Below are 24803 nucleotides of genomic sequence, written 5' to 3'. Positions count from 1 at the left end.
ACCCGCATGTTGTCGCGCTACTTTCTTAGGAGATTTTCCGGTATGGCACCTCCGCTAGTCATTTTATTCTCTATGGTTTATCAAACGACAATGTTGTAATATTATCTTGGTATTTTTCTCTCACTCATGCCATAAGGCATGGTTCGAGAGTATTAGCTGATTCCCCTGGGTTTACCCGCGACAAGTAAAATTAAAACTTCATGTTTGTTCAATTCAAGTAAAGCAGTTTATTTACAGAAATATAACTAAATTAAACTTATGATTATTTACTGTTATAATATTCTTATTCTAAAATGCCGTACAATCAATGGCAAAGAACAGTTTTATTTGACCCACGAAGCCATATAGGGCTTTTTACAAAGTTTGGTCAACTTTGACTACTACCCAGCTCTATCGTATTTTTAATTTAAAATAGCAACAATAGGTAATTGTCAGTACCTTATATTCGAGAAAGCATACGTCACAATATGTTTTTTTTTTAATGTATTGAAAAATTTGTGGCAAAAAATGGTCACTCACTTAATGCCAGTTTTAGCAATCATTTTTCAGTCACTCAATATTTTACAATATTTTTTTTTCTCACTAAGCATTCTTAAACTTACAGTCAGCTTAAAGTTCGTCATAAAAGGCTGAGCGTGACTAGGGAGTCAGCGGGGTGTAAGGTGAGCGGGGAGCGCGGGTCGGCGGTGAACGGCTCGAGGCGCGGCCCCGGCGCGGGCGCCATGCTGTCACCCGGCCTGAGGCGCGGCGCCGGCGTGATGCGAATGTGTTGCAGGAGACGCACGAGGCAGCACTTCATTTGTATTAAAGCGAACCTTTTGCCTGTGACATAGAGTGCATTTTTGATTGACGTTCTGTTAGACATATGGTACAAAACAAAGTACTCCTTTTTTCTACTAGGTTAAATATATTTGATATAAACTTTTTAAAAACTACAGCTACATTACATACAGAACTTTAAATTACAGGCCATTACGAAACAAATCAAACAGGACGAATAAATTCTAAAAACATTAAAGTGCTGTCAAAGAAATACAGCCATCAATAACCCAATATATTTGCTCAAATGCTAACCAACCATATATTCTCAAAAAGTAGTATCTATAAGTATCAAAAGTATTTATTTAAAACAAATGTATTTCGAAATAACTGCTTATATTTCATATCCTTCTCATAAGCGCCACTTTCTGAGAACATTGCACTTATCAGCGTAAGGTCAGCAAAAACAACTAAATAAACATTTATTTGTTAGCTCGTTGGAAATGAGTGTCAAGTTGCAACTATTTTGCTGACGTTCAGCGCCACTTCGAGGTCATCATAATATAAGGTTTCGAAATAATAAATAACATTATATTATACATATTGTTTTTGTAACTTGATATTTTTTGTGAATAATGCTTTTGTTAAAATAAATGTGAAAGTTTGTGAGAATATATGGATGTAAATAGATTATATAGACCTATTTCTTTGATCTGAGGTATGTTAGTTATTTTTTCACGTAAAAACGGCTGGACCGATTGGGTTGGGAATGTAGATAGTTGATACCCTGGATCAACACATAGGCTACTTTTTATCAACACACCACGCGGAGAAAGCCGCAGGCGGAAGCTAGTTAGAAATAATCTTACAAAGTAGCCTAACTGTAAAATCGTAACTAAATTACATCCCCAAAAATATCACAAAATCGTCCTTTGTAACGCGTTATAATTAAAATATTACACAATATAAAAGCTTTGACCTCCCACGAGTTATCTTTAATGTTTTTGACCTTTAGCAGCCAGTGAAAATGACAGTTCCATTTTATTTTTTTATGTATTTTGTTAGATTCCTGCTGCTGTCATAATAAAAATTGCAAATAAGAGGAAACCCTTTATGTTTACTCATGAAAGAAATTAGTTGTTCCCGCGGATTTTCCCGCATCGTAATCAAAGCTAATAACTACTTAAAATTCGTTCTAAAAATAACATGTTTTCGCTAACCAACCGGTAATGTGAAATCGCTATTGGAGAACAAGGTTTTAACGTAGAAAAAGATCTCGCTTTTTTGACGCTTCGCCTTTACGTCACTAGTGCGCTAGTAATTTCAACTGATATCATCAAATCACCAGTTTTCTGAGTGAAAATATGATGGCAAGATATTTGTGCAGACTTTTTTATTATGCAGACTAACTACAACTAAATTCTATGTAAGTCTGTGTGAAGTTGTTATCGTGTGGACCTACCATAAATACAATACATACCTATACAATACCGAGGTCCGTCTCCAAACGGCATGTAGACCCCTGGAGGCGGTTGTGGAGAACCTTCGGACCAGCGCTCAGGAATGAAGGCTGATGCGTTCTCGAAGTACTGGAATATACGCACAAACAAATTAACTATTGTTTATATTATGGCTATGCAACTCCGCCACCCACTGATAACAAAAAACCGACCAAGTGCGAGTTTGAATCGCGCACGAAGGGTTCCGTACCATTATTTAGAAAATAAGCAAAAAAAGGTGTATGTGAGCCCCCCAAAACATTTATTTTATTTTAAAGTTTTCAGTTTTTGTTGTTATAGCGGCAACAGAAACCATCATCTGTGAAAATTTCAGCACTCTAACTTTCACGGTTCATGAGACACATGCCTGGTGACAGACGGACGGACAGAGGAGCGAAAACAATATTGTCCCGTTTTACCCTAACTCTTTCGAACAATCCCGCAGCCGGGTACGGAACCCTAAAAAAAATGGTTTCTGAGTAATGACCACAAAAAGATTGGAGACAACTATAGTTACACTATAAATTATAGCTTTAAAAGTTCAGCTAAAACAAGTTTTGATCAGTCTTCACCATATGCGCGCATTTGTGCCATACCTACCCCTTTTAACTTTCAAACAGTCTCTTAAGAGCAGCCTAATAATGCATAAACTAACCCCAACTTCTAGCTAACTTCACAACACTCCTTTTAAAATTAAATTTATCGACACTAACTCGATAACTTGAAGATGATTGGCATCGATAAGCTTAATTCGATATTCTTTAACCTTTGTTCTATCTAAAATAAAGGGTTCTAGGGTACTGATGGAATTTCAGAAAATTGTTTTGGCATTTTTCTTGTCTAAATATTTTTTCAAACTACGTGATACAATATGCCTTAACATTCTTTTTTTACCTATGTAAATGCACACATGTCTGTGATTATTATTTTTGCAAATTAGCAAAACAATGTAAGGTCACGTTCAATAAGAGAAGCAGGTAACTGATAAAACCACCGAAGCATTTTAAACAATGATATCTTATTATATTATATCTAGCCTGTAGTGTCCCACTGCTGGGCAAAGGCCTCCCCATCTCGCTTCCACTCTTCCCGATCTTTCGACCGTGTCCACCAGTCTCGACAGTAGGCGTCTAGTTCGTCACGCCATCTCTTCCGGGGCCTACCCCGCCTGCGGTGTCCATCCTGAGGTGTCCACTGGGTGACAATAGTGGCCCATCTCTCCGGATGCATTCGGCTGACGTGTCCGGCCCAATTCCATTTTAATGTTGCCGCCTTTTGGCCTACATCAGCGACTCCTGTTCTGGAACGTATCACGGTATTCCGTATGCGATCGGTCCGTTTAATGCCTAAAAGGCTACGTTCCATTGCCCTTTGGCAAACCTTGAGCCTGGACTTCTGACACTCGGTGAGAGACCAGGTTTGCGCACCGTAGGTTAGGACTATTATTTTAAACAATAGCTAAGTTAAATAGTGCTCTCAGATAATAAAATATACTTAGTCTTAAATACCCAATTCAATTATTTCCATTTATCTACCTCTATACCCCGAATACCCATAATTATATTCACAGAAAAGTAAAACCATGAGTTTTGTGTTCCTACTAGAGGTACTCTGCTAAGTAATAACGACCTATATAAGTTATTTGACGTGCAAAAGTGTTGATCTTAACCAATTTGCAAAATCATAAAAACATCCGTTGACCCATATTCTTCTTCCTGCCCTTTCCCCAAATATATTTAGCGACACCGACGCAATACCTACCTATGATTTTCTGAAAAATACTCTAATTCTCTTTTGCCAAATAAGTAAATATTCTGTTTTGACCTATATTATTTTTCATTTATTCAAAGCGCATGCCATACCAAGCTACCACAATCTAGATATTGACAATATTTCAAACCCGATTTATCCTCTAAACTAGCTTTAAAAGAAAGTGGTGTATTCCTAACATGTAGAAAGGCAGTTAGTTGCTTATAGTAGTTTTATGCTAGAGTTTCCTCCCGGCTTCGCTTGTTCCCAAGTTTTATTTCGCGTAAAATATAGCAGCTGTAAGTTGGCACGTAGTCGACAACTTTTACTAGCTTGCATTTAAGTATCTCTTCAATCCTTTGAGAGTTTAAATCTTATATCTTCTTCGATCAAGAAGGTCGTGTTCTGGCACGCGTGTCTTTTATGACATGTAACAATACCCTCTTTAAGTATTGTCTTTACGATATCTTTTATAAGATGTATTTAAAAAAATCATATCTGCTGTCATTGAACATTCCCTTGGCAGTCGTTACGGGTAGTCAGAAGCCAGTAAGTCTGACACCAGTCTAACCAAGGGGTATCGGGTTGCCCGGGTAACTGGGTTGAGGAGGTCAGATAGGCAGTCGCTTCTTGTAAAGCACTGGTACTGAGCTGAATCCGGTTAGACTGGAAGCCGACCCCAACATAGTTGGTAAAAAGGCTCGGAGGATGATGATTTAAAAAAATCATATATTTGCAAGCAACTTTAAACTTCATCAAAATATTATCCCAACATTCAAAAAAGAGTGCTCAACTCCTAGACCCAGCTCTAGGGCCCTCTATAAGCCCCCTCTGAATTCCCCCTTGAGAAGGAGTAACTAGCGTTTACATTTCGTTTGATATTTCTCGAAGATCGCAATCGTTGTGTCCACAATCCCACACATACTTTACCCACATTCAAATTGTTGCTATATTTACTACCTTGACTAATACCTGATTGAAAACTGCCCAGTTACCTGTTCGTCCCTCTGTATCCCCAGGGTAGGGAAGAGCACGATGGTGCCTCTCTCCACGACCGTGTTGGTGTCGGGAATCACGTAGTCTTTGGTACACATGCGCTGGATGCTCGGGAATGGAGGGTACAGGCGGAGGGTTTCTGAAAGGCGGAAAATTATGATGAGGTATAGAGAGGTTTGGTCTCATGAAAGCGGGTGAGCTATACGTGTGTGTGTAAATATATTGGACATTGTCTTCTTACACGTAAGCTCCCGTTGCCAAATACATACAAATATAATGTGCTATGCTAGTACATTATCAACACACAAGTATAGTTTCAGCCTCTGATGCTTGATAGTGTCAACGTCGACGATGACGTAGATACCTATGTAGCTTGTACCTATTGTGATAAGAAAGTTGGTGTCGGTTCAACAGGCTTAAAATTATTCAGTAGGTATAAACACATGTTATATTACTAATTATTATTCAAAAAGATTTAAGGACCCTTTTCCTCTCAGAAAACAATGCCTTCTCTAATACCTACCTAAATGCACACCATTTCCTACAGTTTACCTAAGTTATTTAGTTCAATATAAAGAGAGGATAAAATTCGCTGAGAATTTATTTTCGCCTCTCAAATGCGCCACGACCATCTAGCCGATTTGCTGAGTTTCCTCTTTCCAAACTTTACAACATTTTGTATTACATACTACGTACTTTCCCACTAATAAAACGTTACTACTTCCCCGCGTAACGGGCACAGTCCCTAATCCGACCAGTCGGCGATTTCTCGTGGGAAAAGTAAAAACTCATTAGAAGAAACTTTTCCGTTTACAAGTAACAAACCAATTCAGGTCACTGTTGTGTACTGGAACTAATTACTTACAATAAGACGAGGGTCCCGTACATCATTTATAAACCTACAGGTACAAACTTGAACCTAATTTCCGTAGTTACAGGCTATTTCAACAGATTTATCCGAAAAGTTTTGGAAAGTGACTGACTAAATTTTGATTTCTAGGACATATTTTAGGGATTGACAAAAGTTTTCGCTTTGTTACAGTTTACGTGATAGAAATGTTTAGAGTTGAAAACAATTACAATTATTTTAGTTTAAGGCCACAAACTTCTATATAACCTGAAGCCAGTCAAGCTCTTCAAAATAAGGTCAGTAGGTGTTCCGATCCTTACTAATATTAAAAATGCGAAAGTCGGTCTGTCAGGTTTTGACACCATAACTTTTGAACCGATTGAAATGTAATCGGTGCGCAGATAGTTTAGAGAGCCTTAGAAAGTACAAAGACTTTTATCCAAGTGAGCAGAGTAGATCCTACAGGACGTTGGTAGAATCGCGGGGAACAGCTAGAATGGTAATAGGTGTATCGGCATGTACAACATACTAACATACCTTCGAACATTATAATAAAATCAACACCACACCAAACTCCCTCCATACCTTGAATCACCATCTCCATATACCCCAGTTCCTGCAGCAGTTCATAGCTGATCCTTCCGTCATGCCGTGCTAACACCTCCCTGATCTCACTCCTGAGCTTCTCCTGCACGTCCTGGTTGGCAGCCAGCTCGAGGAACAGGAACGCGAGGGTCGAGGAGGTGGTCTCGAAGCCGCCGAGGAAGATGATGAAGGCATTTGCTGATATTACCATGTCGGCTGTAAATAAAAGGAATGGTGAGCCTTAGAGTCGAAATTTCAATCTTTTTTTTTGAAAACGGGCCATACTGGTTGCCAACTTTAATAGTGTTTAGAATTTATTTAAAATTGGGCACATTAATTACTTTAAAACGTAAACGTTACGTTAAACGCCGGGTGAGGACGGAATCACTTCAGAGCTTCTGAGAGCGGGTGGAACACCGGTACTTAAAGTCCTCCAGAAGCTCTTTAACTCCGTCCTGTCCGAGGCCAAAACGCCTGAAGCATGGAGCAGGGGTGGGGTGGTGTTGTTCTTCAAAAAAGGTGACAACAGCCTATTAAAGAACCCATCACACTTCTAAGCCATGTTTATAAGCTGTTTTCAAGGGTTATCACGAACGATATATCGATGTACCGATATATCGGTACATCGAAGTGTTGAAGTGTTTGTATAATAACGCCACCATGTCGGTCCGAGTACAGGAGCATAGCACGAAGCCGATTCCATTGAGAAGAGGCGTAAAACAGGGGGACGTAATCTCCCCGAAACTGTTTACCGCCGCAATGGAAGACGCCTTCAAGCTCCTGGAATGGCAAGGACTTGGCATTAACATCAACGGCGAATACATCACTCACCTTCGGTTTGCCGACGACATCGTAGTCATGGCAAAGTCGATGGAGGAACTCAGTATGATGCTCGAGGGCCTCGACCGAGTTTCACAACGGGTGGGCCTGAAAATGAACATGGACAAGACGAAAATTATGTCAAATGTCCATGTTCAGCCTACCCCAGTCTCTGTTGGAAGCTCGGTACTCGAAGTTGTTGACTCATATATCTACCTAGGACAAGTAGTCCAATTAGGTAGGTCCAACTTCGAGAAAGAGGTCAACCGCCGAATCCAACTCGGCTGGGCAGCGTTCGGGAAACTACGCAATGTCTTTTCGTCCGACATACCTCAGTGCCTCAAGACGAAAGTCTTCAACCAATGTGTGTTACCAGTGATGACTTACGGCACCGAAACGTGGTCTCTCACTATCGGCCTCATCTCAAAGCTCAAAGTCGCTCAACGAGCTATGGAGAGGGCTATGCTCGGTGTTTCTCTACGTGATCGAATCCGAAACGAGGAGATCCGTAGACGAACCAAAGTGACCGATATAGCCCACCGGATTAGCAAGTTGAAGTGGCAATGGGCAGGCCATATTGCTCGCAGAGCAGATGGCAGATGGGGCCGAAAAGTGCTGGAGTGGAGACCACGGACTAGCAAGCGCAGCGTAGGACGTCCACCAACGAGGTGGACAGACGACCTTATAAAGGTCGCCGGAAGACGCTGGATGCAGGTCGCTTCCAACAGGTATCTGTGGAGATCAAAGGGGGAGGCCTATGTTCAGCAGTGGACGTCCTATGGCTGAGATGATGATGAGGATGATGATGATGATGTAAACGTTTATTGATGAAAAATACAATTGGTGATTTGTAAGCTTTATTATTGCCAAGTTTCATCAAATCTTTATCCATGATTTTCTTTTAGATGTTCCTGATTTTATTGTTCTTTAGACTAATTATTATAGAACTAAATATATTCCTTTTTGATAACTTGCACTAACTACCCCCACAAACACAAACTTTAGTTTCAAGCTTTAAGCCTCTCAAAGTCTAATAAGCAGATCGATACTAAGTTCATATTTAAGTTAAAATTATCAACCGAATTAGCCAAAGTTAAGGGTTAAATTAAGCAATATCGGAATGAGTTACCCTTAATGTCTAAAGTTAATGAGACCACATTAATTAAGTTATCTTAAAACTTTAAGTTTAAATTAAAGATAAAACTTGTAATTAGCTGGGGCAGCCGTTTTTCTTTGATATGCCTGTTTGAAATTTATTAACTTAGAAAATTTAAATTTTAAAGTTCCGGTGTAGGAGTTATGTTTACTTATGGAAAATCATGAAACATCAAAGAGAAATGATGTCTACCCAAGTATGTTCCTGTAGCATTATTTAAAACAAACAGCAAACTCTTCAGTTTAATTGTTTTCTTGAGGCGTCAATCTCGGGAGCTTCCGATTTGAAAAGAGCGCCATTGACAGGAACTACTGGACTATTTTGAAAAGATTTCGTTTTTTTTTTAAGTTTTAGATAGCTATAATAACTGAAGAATTTATGCTATGTATTTATGAACTTAAGCTATAGCCTATATGCTACTCTTTATCTGAGTGCAAGGAAAAGTTCCCATTTGACGAACGTGAAACCGTTTGTAGGATACAGTTTTTATAATAACTGATACGTGTAATGTACAGTTTTTTGTTCGAATTAAAACAGTTTGCTTTGCACTTACTTATTTCCACATCTTCTTGATCCTTCTTGCAGTTATTGTTGGTCTCATCGTTTCTCAGCGCCATCATCATATCGATGAAATCTCCGCGTTTCTCTTGAACGCCTGAAATATTGGTAATAGCAAATTATTTCTCTTGTGCAATATTCCTAATGATAACAACGACAAGGAGTTTAGTAGCATTAGCTTGGGTGGCTTGCACTATGTGACTTTTAGACCAAATCGAGTAAGCAGTCCTCAAATTGCCTCTAATTGGTCGCTAATTGTATCGGCGTAGTTTGAATATCTTTAGAGGTACATGGGGCAACCCACCCATAGTGTCTTTATATACTAAGTAGTTAAAAAGCTCTTAAGAAAACTTTAAAGTTATTTCTTCTGTTTTTCCGGTAAGGAACAACAGTAAATATCACGCTTCTTTTTCTGTGGAGGTTGTACAAAATACAAAGTGGATAGGACGCAGCACCTATCCAAATTTTAATATAGGCAAAATACATCATTATATCTACACGTTTCTGTTATAGAAGTCACCCTCATCATATCATATCATTTATCATAACAAAACACCCGAACTGAAAACCTCCTCTCTGAGCAGTCGGTTGAAAAGGTAATGAATAGAAAGCAAAGTGAATCCATGATACCCTCTTCCCGTGCCCTCAGCACGCTGGTGACGATGTTGTAGAAGAAATCGTGCGTTTTCTTAGGTATTATTCTCATGCGAAAGAACAGTACGAAAGCCGGCCAAAATTGACGCATCGTTCTGAAATTGAGAAAGAACTAGTTAAAGATTTGCCCAAATATTAAGACCACAGCTTGCTAAATAGTTACTACGTTACCAGACGCTCGTATAAGTAAGTCATATACTGTGAATTACAATAACTATTTTTCGATTAAAGAAAGACACAATTCATATGAAGCTTATGTCAAATCTCCAATCGAAAAAAAAACGGTTGAATCGTTTATTGTAATCCGCAGACAATAAGAAAAAACATCCATGTAAACGAATTACCACATGCAAAACGAATTTCATATTTTGCTTGAAAGAGGAGAAAATATTCGATGTTCGGACCGTAATTAATGTTCCAATAATTATACCCTTTTATAAATAAATACTTCGTTAATACACGTAAGGTTTTCAAAAGGTGCCGCTGCATAATTTACTGTAAAATTTTCCAGTATTAAATTTTCTCTCTTGATTTAAAACTTTAAAAAATCCATAAGCATTTAAGTAAAAAAGATATTTGAGTAACACCCTTTTATCCGATTGAGTAACAGAGAATCTAAAACACCCATTACAAACCCATTCAAAGTTTACAAAATATATTTCACAACACAAACAAATGGCTTTCATATATCACTGGCAATTAGCCCTATTTTACAGCCTAACTTTCAGTCTAGGCCAGGGATGGTGAATCTTTGGTATACGTGCTCTTGGTCACACACAACATACCTAATAATTTGGGCATTTCAATTGAAATTATGTACAACTAATTGTTTCTCGCGGTTTTAATCGCGTCGCAATTTACTTGCTGCATCCGACAAAAAAGAACAAACATCCAAATGAGATACCTCCTTTTGAAAAGTCGGTAAAAAGTGTTATTTAGATACTCGATCATTCTAATGATATGATTTTTGAAATAACCAATAAGATCCCATTTACAATGACGACGAATTGTGACGGGTTTCACGGCAAACCACTTTATTTTTTTGTAGAATTTGAGCATATGTAACTCAAAAAAGGTTCGCCATCCCTGGTCTAGGCCATTCAATTAGTAACACTAAAACAAGTTATCTGTAACACTAAATCTACGATAAAATTCTTTCAAATTAGCGCTTAAGTTATTTAGAACAAGTTTTTAATAGTCACAAACCAATTTAGTGATTAAGTTTGTCAAGTTTTCAACTAAGTTAGTATGTACCTAAGTGATGGGAAACATATGAAAGTTTGTATCAATCAATTTGTTATTTATAAGTTCTGTCAATATAAGTGATACGCTTGATTGCAATGTTTGATATTTATTACATTTATTGATACTAGAATATTTAAGAGCTAGATTCTTTGAAAATCAATGTGTGTCTAGGTCTCATTATAAGTTAGTAGACCTAAAACATCGATGACGTTACTTAGAATATTAAATAAATTGTGAAAGCCTAACATTTGTACTATCTTTGTACGCGTAAGCTTAGGCACGCTAAGAAGCGGACTAATCGCTCCTACAAACATAATGTAAATGACCATTTACACATAAGTATGACATCGTTTGTAAAATGAAGAACTTATTAAACGAAGAAAAGATAAAACACCAAGCGATCAATATCAAATCACATCGCAAAAACTGGAAAACGAAATCAAAAAGTTTCAACCAACTTACTTCTCAAAAATATTGAACAGCGACATTTCATAGAAGGCGTGCAGCGCCACTGCAAACGGATCATCCTCATTGTACATAACATTGCTCTTAAGTCCAAACGCACAGGGCACTATGGCATCAGCAGTATAACCTCCCACTAGCTTCTCAGAGTCCACCACAGAAGACATACTTCCAATACCATTTGATTTTTCCACTGGTTTGATCGTGCCATTTTTAGGAGTAGCTTTATCAGACTGTGCCGATACTACTAGCTTCTCTGAATCGACCACAGAGGAAACATCTCCCATTCCCATACCATTTGGTTGTTCCACTGGTTTGATTGTGCCGTTTTTAGGAGTAGCTTTGTTAGACTGTGACAGTAAGTCTTTGACGCGTGTTACGAATTCTTCAGCTGTGTTTTCTATTAGTGGGAACATGCCTCGGAGTTTGTTTGGTCTGAAAATTTTGAGTTTGCTGGTTAGGATCTGCAATTGTATTCTTATATACTATTTACCTTCTAGAAAGATTTCACCCGCGTCTCGTAGTTCTACGCACCCGGATAAAAGGCAGTCTAGAGCTTAAAACAATGAAATAATTGTTTAATCGGGGACCTTTCCCCTTTAAACCTTTCCCGAAAGACAGACTACATTTTATCCAGGTAGGAAAAGTAGTTCACAGTCACAAATAAAGATGGTCTTTATTGGTGAATTTTCGGTCGGTCTTTAAAAGACAGCTCCAAGACCGTCCCTTTGGTAATCAAAAAAATGTTTTGAACTTACGAGAAAATAGGCGATATCTTAGCCCTGAGCCTCTTCCACTCGTTTCCCCTCAAGAACAGCACGGACCCTGCTAACGGGTCCACATCCTTGTTGAAGAAGAACCCTCGATCCGTGAAGTGCTGGAAGTCGTTGACGCACACTCTTCGGATCAGCTCCGGGTCTCGGACTACTAGAGTACGCTGGTAGAACTGGTGGCAGCCTGGAATTGATAGTAATGGTATGCTGTTTATATTGTAAGATTTACAACAACTGGCGCCTAAAGCCAATCTTCTATGCGAAACATTTTTTTAGAAATGATCAACGTAGTTCTGCTGCAAACAGTATGTAATATGGTCTACCTACGTATGTACATAAAAAACCGGCTAAGTGCGAGTCGGACTTGCGTACGAAGGGTTCCGTACCAGATCAAAAATGAGCAAAAAAAATCACGTTTGTTGTATGGGAGCCCCCCAAAATATTTATTTTATTCTAGTTTTCAGTATTTGTTGTTATAGCGGCAACAGAAATACATCATCTGTGAAATTTCAGCTCTTTAACTATCACGGTTCATGAGATACAGCCTGGTGACAGACGGAAGGACGGACAGACGGAAGGACGGACAGACGGAAGGACGGACGGACGGACGGATGGAGGAGCGAAAACAATACCCCGTTTTACCCTTTGGATACGGAACCCTAAAAATGTGAGTGGTGATACCCTAAAAATGGAGTGAAAGCCTGAAAACGATGTAACTATTACCATGATAGGGCTATTACTATGGCTATTGTAATACGGTATTTCTATGTATAAGTTTATTACTGTTTTTAGTCCCCGGGAAGTACCTAACTTGGCACGAATTGTAAGATAAAAACAAGTCGTATTTTTGTAAACGTTCATAAGTATAAATAAATCAACACATACAAAGGGAAATCCAGAACACGATGCGCGAACTTATCTTTAAAAAAAACAAATTCTTGCCTGTTCATAATGTGTTAGTAAACGTTATATTACAGTAAATTAGCTGAACCGATTGAAATGAAATAGTTCCACCGTGGAGTGGGTGAAATCGTGATAAACGGGCAATAATATTCCATATTCTAGGAAGACATTACTGTCACTATAAACATATTCGATTAACACAGAACATGAAATTCTAAGTCCTTAAAACTGTTATGATTCAGTTCGACGAGTACCTATTTCCTAACCTTTATGTATAAAGCTTACTGCATTATTGCGAAATCGCAAATAAATGTGATCCTATGACGTTAATAAACTAGTATTAAAACTCTGCTACTTCTTTAAGCTGTGCCCTATAAGGTCCATATTGTTTCCAATCATAATGTACCACCAGGGGCCCGATTCTCCTAAGTTAATAATGTCAAAATCGAGTAGAAATTGAATCGCAATATGATCGCAATAGCAGTTTTAACCATATCGGGCATTCTGCTACTAATAAAAGACCAATCGTATTCGATTGACATTTGATTGGTGTGCGATTGGTCTGCTTTTTTTTTAACTTTGGTCTATACGGATGTTTGCTGTACAATCATTTTGCAATCGTAAATCATTTGCAGACAAAATGATTCATTATTGAATGACAGAAAAGGATAAAAACGTTTATTTCAAAGAAAAATAGCGGAATGCCACATACGCTTCAATCGTAATCGAGTCGGGATCGGATATCAGTCGAATCGAGTCGAACGTGAATCGTATGACGCTTAAGTAAAATTAGGAGAATCGGGGCCCTGTATAAAGAACTGAGTATTGAGTATTGACGTTTAAATAAACTCGTCATCATCGGATTTTATCGCGGTTATATTAATATTATTTCATTCCAACGTTTCGGATCCTTTACAGAATCCATGGTCACGGGCAAACTAAGGTGTTGGTCGTCTTGACATTACAGTGACAAACAGCTACCCTTTATTTTCTTGATTATAATTGACAAACCAATTCACGCAAAAATAAACAAGATCCTTTAGGTATATATTCAAAGACAGGATCCTATTGACGGCAGTAGTAATTTCACTAAAACTATGTTTGATATCAGATATCCTACTCTCTTTGCCTAGCCTCTCAGGAACACTGACAAAGGGAATTATTACAACAGTAGCTTCCACAAGCAGATGCTACCGCGTCCTGTGGGGACTATTTCGCGCATCCGGATAAAAAGCCTATAGCCTTCCACGACACATGGGAACTAAAACGACAGAACGAATACTGACATAATTTTTCAAAGCTGACCAATAATTAGTATTCAGTTGATTTTTACAATATCTAGTCCACTAATCTATGAACCTAATTATGAATTTATAAGTACATTCTTACGATCAATTGCATTCAATTCCATTGTTTACACATATGAACTATATCACGATTGATATTTTAGTTTTAACCCCTGACACGACCTATCTCGAAGACAATATCAATTTCTAACTAAAACAAACCCACGAATATTTACTTAGCATCCACAAATGCATAATGCATGATGACGTAAAGGCCACTGAATGATTGAATAATTGGTTTCGGTCCAGTTAAGTTCGAGCCGACTGCTTCGTTCATCCGTGATATCATATTCTGGTATGACCAGGACTGGTCGACCGGTCTGCCCATGTGAACGTTATTTGGCAGTCTCGTGTATTATTTTGCACGTGAATTTGTGGATATCATGCTTGGTTGAAATACTGACGATGTATTACCATTTTGATATCTTGGTTTTTAAGACATTCAGTGTATGTTAGTCATAGGCTGTATTTTAAACTTTGTGACTGAAGATCAAGGTACTTTGTGCTAATATCAGAATGAAAATCTTGTTTCGGCTAACGATTGTATATTTAGAACAAACAAAAGAAACTGGTGTTGTAAGAATTTTTATGGAACTTGGCATTCATACAGATTATATGGATCAGAATAGCATACAGGCTTTTTATGCATAAGGGGGAAGTAGTTCCCTCATTAAGCGAGGGACAACGGTGGAAGCTAGTACAATTATAATTTGATTTCAAAATAACAGTGCCAGATATGTAAAAAAATATGGATATAACAACCCGTTTAGCTAAAATGGTAAACAAGCTTCAGTTTGCGGTCAATACTTATTTCCGCACTGAAGCAGAGCAGTGGTCTGCAGTTTTTGTGAGGAAATATACAGAATATGCTATAGTTAGAATGCCGCAAGACTCGTGCTTATGCCGTTTTGCAAAAAAAAATTATCCCAAAAGGTCCCCATAAATGGTAAATGGTAATGCATACCGCATCATACATGATTTAAACACGTTTTATGTATATCTAAAATACAATACAATAATAAAACTTACCTATGTAGTAGAAATACGGTCAATCAATTGAGCAGAGACGAAACTTATTTTGGGTCCCGATAATGTATTTGGAATAACTGGAAACATTCTCTCTATCTGCCTAATACTAGCATGCCATGATAGAACAAGTTTAGCTTGGGATTATGTAGATATTTATGATGGTAATTTTTTTCTGCGCATACCGAAATCGTCCAGGCCCAGTAGCTCTTATTTTGATTTTTAAATAGGTAGTACACCATTGACATATTAACTAAAGACAGTCTTCATCATCAATAACTCTGTTTATATGATCGTACTAAAAAATAAATTAATTCACTCACCTAAAAATCTCTTATCCTTATACGTATCATAGATCCTTTTAAAGCACATGCCTCCTTGCTCCTTGAACATCACCACAGACAATATATGGCCCACTACAGGCCACGCTGGGGGCGAAAACACTCCCCTTTTAGTCCAATAGTCATGGTCATAAGTCGTGATGGCCAGGACCACGGCCAAGCTCAGCCCACAAGCGAAAATAGACCATAAGAATATAGAGCCGAAGGTGTAATATCGCAGGAGCCAGGCTAGCATCACCACCAGTTGCACTGAAGAGCGTTTGAACCCAAACATTTTTGGTTTTTTATGTATGTGACATTATTTGGTATGGGTTAGTTAGTTAAATATCTGAAAAGGTAAGTTTGATTTTGTAAATCCTGATTCTAACTCGAATCTAGCAAGTATTTTCACATATTTTCCATTTAAATTATTATTTTATTCGAGCACTGTTGTGTTCTATCTTTTTAAAACAATTACACCAATTGCACAAATATAAAAAATACACTTCAAACCATTTCAAAAATCACTCACACTCCTAAAATCAAAACTGCAATCCTCAACACTCACGCAGGGGCGGACTTGTACATTTTTATAAAAATTTACAATTTTTTTTATTAAAAATAAAATTCAAATTCAAAAATGGAACGATTCGCGAGACATAGCGTCGCGGCAAACGCCTGCGCACAATGTGGCCAAATGCGTTAACAAGAATCATGCGCAATCTGTGATGCTGTAAGAGTGAAAGTTAGGCAGGGCCGGATTTAGCGGCTGTGTGTGACACGTCCATTCATGAGGCGGTCACATGAATCCGGATTAAGTATTTCTTAACTGCAATAAAGTTCTTCATAGAAGCGTGTAATTTTGTTGCGGATACAAAAATATGTTGAAGTGCTTGTGTCTTTGTTTCGACGCAAGATGAATGACCTACTCACATTTATTTTCATTTTTTATTGCAAGATTGTTGACTTGAAAACGGAAAAGTTATTTTTGAGCATATATTTTTACCAAATATGTTGGTCCTTGCCAAATGCTCAAGGTTAAAGGATAAAACGCAAAAGTCATTTTTGGAAATATATTTTCACCAAATATGTTGGTCTTTGCCAAATTATAAAAATTCTGAAAGTTAAAGGATAAACAAAGAAATCTATATTTAATGTTGTTTTTTTTTCTCGTGACCAGCCTGTAACGTAAAAACTAAACAAGGTTGCAATAACCATGCAAATAAGTCAACTTTAGTTCCTCGTAAAATCTCTGTCGTTGATTACCATTTTTTTATTACGATACAAAGTATTACAGTGAGATCTCCCTATCCCGCCTATTTGTTTTATATTATTCGCGAAATGTTTTGGTAGTAAAACGTTTACATATGTCGACGGGTAAAAGGCAAAAGGGGTCAAGCACCACAGATCATATTGTTCAGGAGAGTAAAAAGAAAGTTTTAAAAAATAATATATCTTTATTGCTTTACTGAATCACATCACAATCTTCAGAAAAGTTTACTAAAATACAATGTTCTTTAATAATTTTACATCAAAATAAGACTGAGATCAATAGTTTCAAAGATAGATGTCGCTTGACCCCAGGTTTTAACCATGTTTATCGCTTTCGCGAGGGGTCAAGCACCAATATTTAATGTTGGAATATTTAGATTTTGGCCTAAGCTCCAGGCGCTGGCGCGCGCTGAGTGGATCAAATGCAACGTAATGAAAATAAAATTATTTAAGAAAGGGGCCAAGCGCCAATTATGTTTAGTTGACAATTTTTACTATTGGTGTAAGCGACGTTATAGTTATTAAACAAATAAAAGAAAAATGGATACAAACGACATATTTACTTCTAATATTGGTTTTAAAATTATGCCAAATGACAAGGCGATACAAAAACGTAATACACAAAATGGTCCTTCAACCAAGCAAGGTAAAGTTGGTGTCGCTTGAGCACTTTTGGCAAGTATCGATTTGGCACTTCAGTACAAATAATTCTTTGGTGCAAGTGACTTTTTTTCATGCTAGGAAAACGATATTACGACCATTCGAAAGAGAAAAAATAGTGGAGTTGGGGTCAATAAAAAAGTTAAAATCGCAAAATGTGGCGCTTGACCCCTTTTGCCTTTTTACCGTCGATGTATAATAGAAAATATTACGAATATATAAAGTTTATTCCCAAGCGGGTGAAATATGTAGGTCAGATACAAGCAAGAATCCTTGAGAAAAGTTTGCAGAGTTTTTCACGGAAGAAATAAGTTATTCCTTCACTACATGTCAAGAGGTCTGTGTCCTGCAATGTGACAGTAAAAAAGATTAATGAAAACATACGTTTACAACCTAGGATTTAAAAGTTCTATAGGTACCTAAAGACCAATGGGGAGCCCTCTATTAATGGTACAGAACCATGTAGTGTGTGATAATGTCTTTGTACATATATCTGCAAGAATCATATTTTAATTAGCTAATGATCGTTCTCTTAATTTTTTTCAATCGCACTTAATAATAGAATCCATACCTGTATTATCTTAGGTCCATTACATCACTGTCCTCTAAGGGCCGGCCGGCGGCATCTTAACCCACATTTAACTTTAATCCACTTACACGTGATCTTCGTTTCTTTAAGATGAGTTGCAGTTCTACGAGAGAAGGTCATTGAACTTTAAGTAGATCTGACATTGCTGCATCGGTATTTTGTAATGTATTGAATGTTTCGTCTTGCAACGTGAAAAAAGGTGACTGTGTTTTTTTGTAAAGTGTAGAACAGGTTGAGGAAAAAGTCTAATATACATATGTCGGAGACTGTCATTAGTACGGACACTAAACGTCACGCAAGCGCGCCCTCTGGTGGCGTTTCCGGTGAAACAACATTTTGGCGCGCTTGGCAGAGTCGTGGTTGTCAGCGTGGCGTCCGCGGAGCTCAGTCTTGATCGAGTCTTGATCGAGTCTTGGTCGAGGCTTCGTCGAGTCTTCGTGGAGTTGTCGCGTTACTGCCTTTCGTTACGTGTAGTGTACCTAGTGTTATTGCCTAGCGTTGTAGTACCTAAACTAATTGTAGTGTCTTATAATTTTTGTATTGTAATGGTTCTTCTAACCTAACAGACAGACATGTGTTGCTGGGGAGTTTGTTCCGCCACTTCTTCTCCCCAAGCCAAAACACATAGGAAGTGGCGAAGGGCGGGCGTTTTGGGGGGCTGTCTTTTGTTCTGACTAATTTGAATAAACGTTTGAGTTTTGAGTTTGTTTAAGTTTTGAGTTTGTTTGATTTATCTCTCTGCTCGATTACCCTAACTGATGTCGGACGATAGTGCCATCCTGATGACGCCTCCGACATCAGAAGTGGGATGTAATCCGAATGCCCACAGGGTCACGTGTTCAAAATGTGAACGTGTTCAAAGATTGTAGTGGTGAAAATTGCAACGCCAGTTACGATACTGCTATCACATTGAATCGATCTAGGTAAGCACTAGGAAGAATCCTGGGTGGTTATTCGGTGGAATGGTTATTTGGGTGTGCCTGTCAGACGCCGGATAGAGGTTGTCTTGAACGGCAAGTTGACTATCAGACTCCGGGTAGAGGATGTCTTGAGTCGTAGATGTCAGACGCCGGATAGAGGTTGTCTTGAAATGGTGACTGTCAAGACTCCGGATAGAGGATGTCTTGAGTCGTTGTTGTCAGACGCCGGATATAGGTTGTCTTGAAATGGTGACTATCAGACTCCGGATAGAGGATGTCTTGAGTCATCGCTATCAGACGCCGGAGGGAGGTTGTCTTGAAGGAAATTGTTGAATTGAGCTTAGTTTTTGACTTTTGTTAGTAAGGTTTGCTATGTGAATTTTGCTAGTGTGTATTTAACGATGTAAGTGAACTTTGAATCATTTGGTTAAAAAAAAAATTGAACGTCAATAATTTCAAATGGAGGTTGTAGTAGAAGATTTATTAAGAATTTCAGCGAAGGTAGAAGTATGGTAACCACGGTTATGGTAATGGTATCGTTTTTCATTGTTACATGTCAAGCTAGTTATTGAGGGTATGCTAGAAAATTAACCGAATTTGTCTTTTTTTCATGTTTCAATAATGACGGTGGTTATTGTGCAATATGGCGACAAAATTACTGCGGAGCATCCCAGCTGCCTGCCAGGAGCCCAACGTGTCAACGTGTCATGTGTTATCGTGAGTTCGGAGTGTTGGTGCTCGTGCATCTACGTGGCTTCACGTTCGCGAAAGCCACTGTACTGCGCGCTATAGCGATGTGCGCATCGTCACGCACGTTGAATGGAAACCCGGTGAGACTGATCCATTTTTGCTTTATGTTGACGTTATTTGTTTTGCGACATTTTTAAACTTGAGAGGCAGTCTGTCTCGCTGATTATTGTTGGTTATGAACTGCCTGGGTTCAGGGAGCATTCACTGCCACAAGCTTCGTCATAAAGCTTCTGTTAGGTTTGTTTTGATCCGAATGTGTCCAGGAGCTGACATAATGTTGACGTGACCTTCATGAATTGCATGGTTGGGAAAATCGTCAGTCAGTGAAATTAGATTTATGCCATGATAGCAATATTGTCATCGTTGTTATGAAAATGTTGTGATAAAATTAACCGATTTCCGATTTCTTTTGCATGTGATAATCCCGTGAGCCTCTCCTGCTTCGAGTGAAAGGAGTCTAGTCTGCTAGTTCGTCGCTGTGGCGTCCGCGAGCGCGACGCCTGGATTCTACTGCGCGCCGGATTTCAGCATGAACATACACGAGACGCTATGCACAGAGATGTTACGACGCCTGAATGATAAACCTGGTGAGATCAATCCAATTTTATTGTGGCTTGTCATTGTACATTGTACTGTTTGACTGACTCGTTGGCCTAGTGGTCGCAAGCGTGACTGCTATACACGAGGTCTTGGGTTCGATTCCCAGGTCGGGACGAAATCGCTTTGAGTTTTAGAAACTTTCACAAAACAGTCTGGATGTTGATGAGGATGTTAGACCTTAAATTGAGAGATTAAAGATGCAAACGTAGTATGCAAGTGGCTCAGATCGCGTACATTTCGATGCTGTTCGTGGTTATTGGCCTGAGTTTTACCTAGCCAACGTCCAGCATGGTGATGTCGCCTACATCGCCAAAGGAAGAAGGTAGATTGGGTACCGGATGGAGGTCCCATAGTTGCCGGACAGAGGCAATATGATATGTTGTGTGTGTTGAATTCGGTTACCGGATGGAGGTCCCGCTGGTTTTGCCGGATTGAGGCAATGAGTTGTTAGACGAGGTGGAGTTACGAACAGAGTACTGCATACTAAATTTGATCAAACGATTTTTAAGTTGGTTCGAATGTTGATTTTGTAATTTAAATGCTGAGATTCTTGTGTTATGACAATGTAAATGTGAATGAGAATAAATTTTGTTGTTTTCATTTTACGAACGTTTGGTCAGGAAGGCCGAACAAAGGACGTCTTACTTTCCGTGAATTCTTGTTCCAGATACCTACCTCACACGAGGACGTGTGAGTTGTCAAGATGGCCGTGTCGGAGACTGTCATTAGTACGGACACTAAACGTCACGCAAGCGCGCCCTCTGGTGGCGTTTCCGGTGAAACAACATTTTGGCGCGCTTGGCAGAGTCGTGGTTGTCAGCGTGGCGTCCGCGGAGCTCAGTCTTGATCGAGTCTTGATCGAGTCTTGGTCGAGGCTTCGTCGAGTCTTCGTGGAGTTGTCGCGTTACTGCCTTTCGTTACGTGTAGTGTACCTAGTGTTATTGCCTAGCGTTGTAGTACCTAAACTAATTGTAGTGTCTTATAATTTTTGTATTGTAATGGTTCTTCTAACCTAACAGACAGACATGTGTTGCTGGGGAGTTTGTTCCGCCACTTCTTCTCCCCAAGCCAAAACACATAGGAAGTGGCGAAGGGCGGGCGTTTTGGGGGGCTGTCTTTTGTTCTGACTAATTTGAATAAACGTTTGAGTTTTGAGTTTGTTTAAGTTTTGAGTTTGTTTGATTTATCTCTCTGCTCGATTACCCTAACTGATGTCGGACGATAGTGCCATCCTGATGACGCCTCCGACACATACATAGTTGAGTGTGTAAAACCCTATTCTTTTAGGTCTTTGTTAGACATAAACGAAGATCTTCTTACTTCAAATTTAAGTAGACTCCAATAATGTAGATTTATTTACTAGGTACTCACCAACTTTTTTTCGCAAACACTGAGCTTGTGATGCGTTAAGACAGAAATATTTCAATCAAAAAAGTATGGGTGTGCACTGTTTTTTTTTTTCAAATCCTGACAATTCCATATTTAAATCTTTGAAGGCATTGAAGACGTAGAAACTGCTTAGGAAAAATCCATAGACAAGGAAAGATAAGCTGACCAAAAACAAACTCTCAAAACGGATTACCAAAAGATGAGTTTCTCAATCCACGAGGTCACATGTACGCGTTGTTAAAAAAACTAGCAAAATTATGAAACGATAGTAACTGCCAGCAATTCGGTTCCATAATTGTCGAGTGCAATAACTGAACACCACATTTGTTAAGTCGGTCAAGGTTGTGTTACGTAAAAGAAAGCTTGAGAGATCCGATATGCAAATTGAGTTGAACTTATTCGTTTTGTGGGTTTTGATGCTATGGTATTGGTGAATGGAATATTTGTGATTTGTAGAGATATAATATGGTGTCGGTATAGAAATGGATTTAATATGTAATTTACTAGCGCTTTTCGAGTTATCCGCGTGTATTCCTAGCGTTTGAACTTTCAAACAAGTTTGTCATTCCTTTTTTACTTCAATTTTGAATTTTGCAGAATTTCTACTTGAAGTTTCTGAGATTTACGCCTCAAATAAATTGGCATAGATGGAATAGAATAAAGGCAGGAGAATGATGAAGATGCGTACTGTTGGATGGTCATAAAATTACTCCCCTTGTTGCTACCCTATCTCATACCGTAAAATGTTGATCGAGGTCAGTGCAATTTAGTATCCGTGCTATTTTCAGCTATCCGTTTATATGCAGTGCAGTCGATTTCATACACTACCCCTAAAAGGTAGTGTATGAAATCGACTGCAAAAAAAGGAATAATGGGATTGTCTGGTTGTATTTCCAATTATTTGTACATCGTTTTAACTATTTTCTCATAATATTTAAAATCACATGGATTACCATTTGGATAAGTCACTTGTATATCCATTTTAGGATCATAGGTTTAGGATTAATTTGAAGAAACCAACTTCTCTGTTTATAGATCGCAATTCTCATCTATCAGTATCACAAACAGCAAATTATCTAAGGGACCTACGCAGCTAATTATGAAATAACTAATGAGTGTAAGGAAATACTTAATAAACTTTGACGCAACGGTCTCGTAAAGGCAAATATCACATCACTGACGGAAACACACATAATACTAGTTACGGAGATTATCGTGAGATGTAGGCTTTGTACACGATATATCTATACTAATATTATAAAGAGGAAAACTTTGTTTGTTTGTTTGGTTGTAATGAATAGGCTCAAAAACAACTGGACCGTTTTTAAAAATTCTTTCACCATTCGAAAGCATTATCCACGAGTAAAATAGGCTATATTTTATCTCGGTACGGGCAGTAGTTATCACGGGACGCGGGTGAAACCGCGGGAAAACGGCTAGTACCTAATATAGTTTCATCATCTGCCTAGCTTTTTCCTAACTATGCTGGGGTCTGCTTCCAATCTAACCCGATACATCTGAACAGTACCTACCTAACCTACCTACTTATCTACTTACATGGAGCGATTGACAAAGTACACCACAACCCAGCTTCCCGGACAACCCGATACCCCTTGGTCAGACAGGTTGTCAGACATTCTGGTTTCTGACTACCCGTAACGTCTCTTAGGTATACCTAAGGTGATTAGAAGTATAGATTTATTGTTATTGTTACGAAACTGGGTTCCGTGTGGTTGGAAAACATTACTGTTCTACAATGCGGTTTACCACTAAACATACACGGTTGCAACTATGCAAGTAGCCAAGGAATGAGAACCTATAAACTATAGCTAATTGCTTAAACATTTTATTAACGGAATAAATGAAATGTTTAGGGTCGTATGTGTTTGTTTACTTACAAGATTATATACTTACTATTTATAACATTAAAAATACACGCGAAAATCTGAGCTATCAATCTCGTAAGAACATCGTGAAAAATATAATCATCACCCTCCGAGCCTTTTCCCAAACTATGTTGGGGTCGGCTTCCAGTCTAACCGGATTCAGCTGAGTACCAGTGCTTTACAAGAAGCGACTGCCTATCTAACCCAGTTACCCGGGCAACCCGATACCCCTTGGTTAGACTGGTGTCAGACTTACTGGCTTCTTACGTAGTTAAGCACATACATCTGTTTAAAACTGCAAATGAAATATGTTCACGGATCAGACGAGATCCTTTTAGATTAGTACAGAGTGATCCACCAAGACTGACCAAATATAATAAAAATTGTCTTGCAACATGTGTGCGGATATATAATAAGATGCCAAGTCATTTTAAAGTATTAAATATAAGACTGTTGAAGATTGCATTATATAAATGGTTGAATGAATATAATTTTTATAGTTTAAAAGAATTTATGGATTATAAATGTTAATGCCTTAAATAGTTTAGTTTACCTAAAATTTTTGCGTGCTATGTTCATCTTAGCTAAACATGTTTGTACTTACTTTATTATTATTAACACCTTGTATACCATGTTTTATGCAAATAAACAATTTATTATTATTATGATCTTGTATGTCTCTACCAGACCTCGGGACTATAGAGTCCCGGATTTTTGGGAGGCGAACGTGGGGCCGAAGCCAACACGCTGAAGCCCTTTTGAGACAACTTTAATGAAATGGTGACACAAAACCGACGATTATCCCTGTATACACTATAGAAATGTACCCAAGGACAATCCCCGGTTCTGTGCTAAACTATTGCTAACTATGGATGAAAACTACTTGGGCTATTGTGATGGGATGCTAGTGGACTAGGAATGGGGAAACTACGGGAACTATGGCACCTGCCGATAACAATGTAATAAATACACGTAAAAATGGCAGGTGGAGACTCGCCAACTCACTTACTGGGCCCCCGGGAATCAGTCGCTAAATC

General features: G+C 38.5%; 1 protein-coding gene across 1 annotated transcript; it reads right to left on the bottom strand.

Moving 5' to 3' along the window:
- Nucleotides 1–203: 203 nt before the first annotated feature.
- Nucleotides 204–16006, bottom strand: LOC124636925 (cytochrome P450 6B1-like). Its single transcript, XM_047173198.1, has 10 exons — nucleotides 15704–16006; nucleotides 12091–12289; nucleotides 11658–11767; nucleotides 11333–11555; nucleotides 9602–9720; nucleotides 8967–9068; nucleotides 6439–6654; nucleotides 5003–5142; nucleotides 2240–2348; nucleotides 204–822 (listed from the first exon to the last, which is right to left on the bottom strand). Exons 1-10 carry the CDS (start codon nucleotides 15993–15995, stop codon nucleotides 620–622), a joined length of 1713 nt encoding a protein of 570 aa, XP_047029154.1. The 5' UTR covers nucleotides 15996–16006; the 3' UTR covers nucleotides 204–619.
- Between the last annotated feature and the right edge of the window lie 8797 nt (nucleotides 16007–24803).

The sequence above is a fragment of the Helicoverpa zea genome, chromosome 15 (assembly GCF_022581195.2).
Source record: "Helicoverpa zea isolate HzStark_Cry1AcR chromosome 15, ilHelZeax1.1, whole genome shotgun sequence".
Classification (NCBI taxonomy): Eukaryota; Metazoa; Arthropoda; class Insecta; order Lepidoptera; family Noctuidae; genus Helicoverpa; species Helicoverpa zea.
This window is presented reverse-complemented; position numbering and strand designations above follow the sequence as displayed.

What these genes read in the sequence shown, in the direction of transcription:
- LOC124636925 (XM_047173198.1), bottom strand. Translation starts at nt 15,995, where the DNA reads ATGTTTGGGTTCAAACGCTCTTCAGTGCAACTGGTGGTGATGCTAGCC. An exon ending in CAAAGCTACTCCTAAAAACG is followed by an intron (nt 11,556 to 11,657) that starts GCACAATCAAAC and finishes AGTCTGATAAAG; the next exon opens with CTACTCCTAAAAATGGCACG. An exon ending in CGGACCTCGGTATTGTATAG is followed by an intron (nt 823 to 2,239) that starts GTATGTATTGTA and finishes TCTATGTCACAG; the next exon opens with GCAAAAGGTTCGCTTTAATA.